This window comes from Gekko japonicus, unplaced genomic scaffold (genome assembly GCF_001447785.1).
Source record: "Gekko japonicus isolate JY-2015 unplaced genomic scaffold, Gekko_japonicus_V1.1 scaffold2186, whole genome shotgun sequence".
Taxonomy (NCBI): Eukaryota; Metazoa; Chordata; class Lepidosauria; order Squamata; family Gekkonidae; genus Gekko; species Gekko japonicus.
This window is the reverse complement of record NW_015172071.1, coordinates 185,501-190,779: the sequence shown is the minus strand read 5'-3', so window position 1 is coordinate 190,779 and position 5,279 is coordinate 185,501. Positions and strand designations below refer to the sequence as shown.

Sequence of the window (5,279 nt, the reverse complement as noted above, 5' to 3'; positions counted from 1 at the left end):
TGGTCTTCCCTTCCCTGGCCAGGTGTGCCCCTCCCTGGGTAGGCCTGAGTTGCGGGGGGGGGGGAGCAGAGAAAGAAAGCAACTTTACCATTAAATAAATGCATTCTCAAATCCCCCAGCCTACAAGTATCAGTATCTATTTTTGCCCCTTTTGTTTTTATTTTTGGCAGTCTCATTGAATGTTAAGGTAAAGCTCCCCTTGCTCGAAAGCCAGTCGAATCCGACTCTAGGGTTGCGGTGCTCATCTCCGTTTCAAAGCCGAAGAGCCAGCGCTGTCCGAAGACGTTTCCGTGGTCATGTGGCCGGCATGACTAAACACCAAGGCGCACGGAACGCTGTTACCTTCCCACCGAAGTGGTACCTATTTATCTACTTGCAATGTCTTGCTTTCGAACTGCTAGGTTGGCAGGAGCTGGGGCCAGAGACAGGAGCTCACTCCATCATGCGGCACCCGGGTCTCGAACTGCTGAACTACCGACCTTCCACAGCCTGCAGTTCAGCGTCTTAACCACTTGAGCCACCGCAGCTCTCATTGAATGTTAACAAAAGGCAAATCTGCATATTTTTCAATAAAAACACGACCGTAATATTTGTTCATGGCATGCGGCTCTCAAACATCTGGTGTTTATTCTGTGTGGCTCTTACGTTAAGCAAATTTGGCCACCCCTGGTCTACAGCAGCATACGAATGCAGGCATGCTGGAGCGCCGGATTTCTCTCTCCCACCCCCCCCCTGCTTTAGTCCCTAAGAATTGACAGGATCCTAGAGAGGCGGGATGTCCAAACTGTTCGCACCCAACAAGATTGCTCCTTCGGCGGCTCTTTTTATCATATGTGGTGAACTTGTGATAAAGCAGCGAGTTATTGGACACAGGTCCACGCTGAGCTACAGAAAATTCTGAAATCAACATTTAAGAAAGAACCAGAAATTTTACTTCTGGGTCTGAAAATGGAAGAAGTCAATGTGACCAAAAAGACATTGTTATGGTACTTACTGACAACTGCAAGGATGACCTATGCTCAATTTTGGAAGCAGGATAGAGTGCCAGAGACTTGGGACTGGCTAAAAAAGGTATTATTCATGGCGGAAATGGACAAATTGACAAGGAAACTGAATAATAAAGAAGATGAAGAATTCTACGAAGATTGGAAAGACTTTAAAGAGTATATTGAACAAAGATGGGATGTTAAGAATACCTTAATAGGGTTTGAGAGCTATTAGAGTGGAATTTAGCAAACTGTATATTTGAAATATATATGATAAAATGTTACCAAAGGGGATGTAAGGAAAAAGGGAATTTACAAAGAGGGAAAGATGGGGTAACAAAGGGAAATCGCAGTGCGGGAAGCCATACAGAGGGGGAGGGAAGGAGTAAAATTAGAAAATGGATATATTTGAAATGTTGTTGATAAAAAATTTTTTTGTTAAAATTGTTATATCCTTTAAATAAATAGTTTATTCAAAAAAAAAAAAAAAGATTGCTCCTTCGGCTTCTGTGCGTAAAGTGCTGTCAAGTCACGGCAGACTTATGGCAATCCTGGAGGGTTTCCAAGGCAAGAGACGTTCAGAGGTGGTTTTGCCCTTTGCCTACCTCTGCACAGCGGCCCTGGCCTTCCTTGGTGGTCTCCCATCCGAGCAGAAACCAGGGCCGACCCTGCTTAGCTTCTGAGATCGGATGAGATCAGGCCAGCCTAGGCCACCCAGGTCAGAGCCTCTAATCGAGCGCTGTCTAGTTGCAACCAATTTATGGTGACCCCACAGGGTTTCTGAGGCAAGCATTGTTTAGAAGAAGAGATTAGATTTATACCCCGTCCCTTCACTACCCAAAGGAGTCTCAGAGCGGCTTACAAACTCCTCTCCCTTCCCCTCCCCACAACAGACACCCTGTGAGCAGTCTTCCCTCTAAGCTGTGGAGTCCTGTGAGCAGAAATTCTACTTGGTGAGCTACTGGCATTAAAGTTGTGAGCGAGCGATTCGGCTGCTGCATCAATTAAGTTTGCTCTGGAGCCATCGTTCCTGAGCGAAGACAAAAATGGGTGAGCCGGAGGCTAAAAAATGGTGAGCTGGCTCACACTAACTCAGCTTAGAGGGAACACTGCCTGTGAGGAAGGTGGGGGCTGAGAGAGCTCTTGACAGAAACGGCTCTAATTCAAGAACAGCTCTGACAGAACTGTGGCTTGCCCAAGGTCACCCAGCAGGTGCAAGTGGAGGAAGTGGGGAATCAAACCCGGTTCTTCCAGATTAGAGTCCGCGCACTTAGCCATGACACCAGTGGTGTGCCCTTGCCTTCCTCTGTGTAGTGTAGAAGTGGTGTGCCCTTGCCTTCCTCTGCGTAGTGACCTGGACTTCCTTGGTGGTCTCCCGTCCAAGTACTAACCAGGGCTGACCCTGCTTAGCTTCCAAGATCTGACGAGACCAAGTTGGCCTGGGCCATCCAGGTAAAGGCAGACAAACAGAGGTGGCTTTGCCCTTGTCTGCCTCTGCATAGCAACCCTGGACTTCCTTGGCAGTCTCCCATCCGAGTATTAACCAGGCCGGACCCTGCTTAGCTTCTGAGAGCTCACGAGATGGGGCTAGCCTGGGCCATCCAGGTCAGGGCCCTTCATCTTATTGTGTGTATTCAAATGCCAATTTTCTACCACTGTAGGGGTTTGGTGGGTCCACAGTGGCTCAGTGGTTAAGACACTGAGCTGCAGACCAGAAGGTCGGTAGGTCGGCAGTTCTAGACCCGAGTGCCGCATGACAGAGGGAGCTCCCGTCTCTGGCCCCAGCTCCTGCCAACCTAGCAGTTCGAAAGCAAGAAATTGCAAGGAGATAAATAGGCACCGCTTCAGTGGGAAGGTAACAGCGTTCCGTGAGCCTCGGCGTCTAGTCATGCCGGCCGCATGACCACGGAAAGGTCTTCAGACAGCGCTGGCTCTTCAGCTTGGAAACGGAGATGAGCACCACCCCCTAGAGTCGGATTCAACTAGCTTTTGAGCAAGGGAAACCTTCACCTTTTACCTTTAGGAATCTGGTAAATAATCCAGTTGGTCCCTTCTGGCCTAATTCTGCCATTATATATCGTTCATTATAAACTACCAGATAAGAAGTCGTGGAACAAATGCTTGCACGATCATCCTGGGTCAAAGTTTGCAAACACAGATGCATTCATTTCTGAGTCTCTACGCCAGGATGGGCCTTCGGCGGCCAGCTTACCTGAGGGCAGCATTCGGTGAATTTTGCAAACCTTCCGGAAACACTCCCCAGTGTAGTCGTCCAGCGGGGTTCTCTTGTTAAAGTGAACTGCCACAGGAAACTGCCGCGCGTCCACCTACGGGGAAAATGCCAGTTTCAGGAGGACAGCCGTGTTGGTCTGCAGCAGAAGAGCTGGGTTCGAGTCCAGCAACACCTTACAGACCAACAAAATCTGCAGGGTCTAAGCATGGAGAAACCACGGAAAGACCACGGAGGGGCAACAATGCTGTGCGGAATCTCAGAAATAACCTGCTGCAGTTGGAGGGGGAGAGAAAAGCCTGTGTGGGGAAACCGATTGCCCCGGTCCTCAGGAACACCACTGAGTTATTGCTTCTGTTCAAACTTCTCAGCCCTTTCCCATCAATCATACCTTTTATACAGTTGTTTACTGGCTCTCTGGAGGGTCATGCAGAAACATCAGAAATTAAGGGTCATAAAAACATCTACCCAGCCGGTAATCTTGCAGGTTTTCATTTAACTTTCCCAGCTTTGGAACTCCCTTCTAGTTGGCACTTGGCCAGTATATGGATGAGTAGAAGCCGGACTCAGGATGCCCAGAAGACGACGGGCTCTCAATTAGCCGCGGTCACCAGCTCAGCCTTGGAACTGGGTCTGTGTAGTGGCCAGTCCTGAATACATAATGTGGCATTAAAATGAGGGCCCTTGAGCGTGAGCAGAGGGCACCCGCCAACACCTTTCCTGATGCCCGCCTAGTATTTGGGGAAAGTGGGCGGAGCCCAGTGGGGCTTTTGCCCAGCAAGGCTTCTGATTGGCTGTGCAGATTTTTTAACAGGTTGCTTTGACAGCAGCTGCCACCCTGTGTGACTGAAGGAAAATTGTGGCAGCCGCTTTTTGGCTGGCTTCACCTCCTGCAGCAGCTCGTCCGTGGTAGTGCCCACCCTGCTGTGTCAGAATTCCAAAAGGTGCCCGCAGGCTCAAAAAGGTTGGGGAAACCTGACCTACCAGAAGCTAAGGAAGTTGTGCATTGGCGTCCCCTCTATTTTACCCTCATACAGACCCTGTGAGGTACGTTGAGAAGAAGACGACATTGGATTTATACCCCGCCCTTCACTTGGAGTCTCAGAGCGGCTTACTATCTCCCCTCCCTACAACAGGCACCCTGTGAGGTGAGTGGGGCTGAGAGAGCTCTTTCGAGGACTGCTCTCGGGAGAACAGCTCTGAAAGAACTTGTTGTAATGCGATGTATAATCACTTCATGATGTTTATTCTTTTCACAGCAGGACGTCAACAGACAGTCAATGAAGGACGAACTTCCCCAGAGCTACCGTTCGTTTCGAACGGTACATTGGTACTTACCTGAAGGTTCTTTCTCTTCAGTGGGGGAGAAGTCATCCAGGAACTGGTTAGGTCACGCCTCTGCTCGCTCGATAGGCTATGCAAATTTCTTTTGTTGCGTGGCTCCTATTGGAGTGGCCTAGGCTGACCTCTCCAGTTATGTCCAAGCCCTGTCCGTGGATTACTCTCATTTTATATCCTTGTTTCCGTCCACGGTAGTTGTATGTTGTGCTGTTGCAGTCCATAGTTTTGCCACCCTGGTCTATTTCTGGCATCCAGTATGGGTGGGATGTGGATGACTTCTCCCCCACTGAAGAGAAAGAACCTTCAGGTAAGTACCAATGTACCGTTCTCCTTCAGTGGGGGGAAGTCATCCAGGAACTGGTTAGCTGTACCCAAGCTATTCTTCCGGGGTGGGTGACTAATTCCACTTCATGGTTTTACCGCATTGTTGTTGTTTTAATTACTATTTAGTTATTTATTTTTACGTCTCCAGTATCTGCTGTAAGAACCTTCTGGCAAACGCCGCCTCCACCGAGGCTGCTTGGTCTATCCTATAAAGTCTCCCACATGTGGGGAAAAGACTTTCAGGTTGTCTCTCAGCAAATCTCTTCTGCAGTGTCTCGTGTGGAGAAGGCTGCTACCTTGCTGTTGGCCTCATGGGACATGATTTGTTGCCCCTCGTCAACTTTGGAAATACACTGTCTGATCCAATAGGCCAGTGTGTCCTTGGGGACCTTTTGCCT

General features: G+C 49.1%; 1 protein-coding gene across 1 annotated transcript in view; it reads right to left on the bottom strand.

The window, feature by feature from the left end:
• Nucleotides 1-5,279, bottom strand: part of DHX37 (DEAH-box helicase 37) — a 57,293-nt gene that overhangs the window by 28,232 nt on the left and 23,782 nt on the right. Inside the window, exon 10 of the mRNA XM_015420854.1 lies at nucleotides 3,199-3,313. Within this exon, the coding sequence (XP_015276340.1) occupies nucleotides 3,199-3,313 (115 nt within the window). The remainder of the gene's footprint in view (nucleotides 1-3,198; nucleotides 3,314-5,279) is intronic.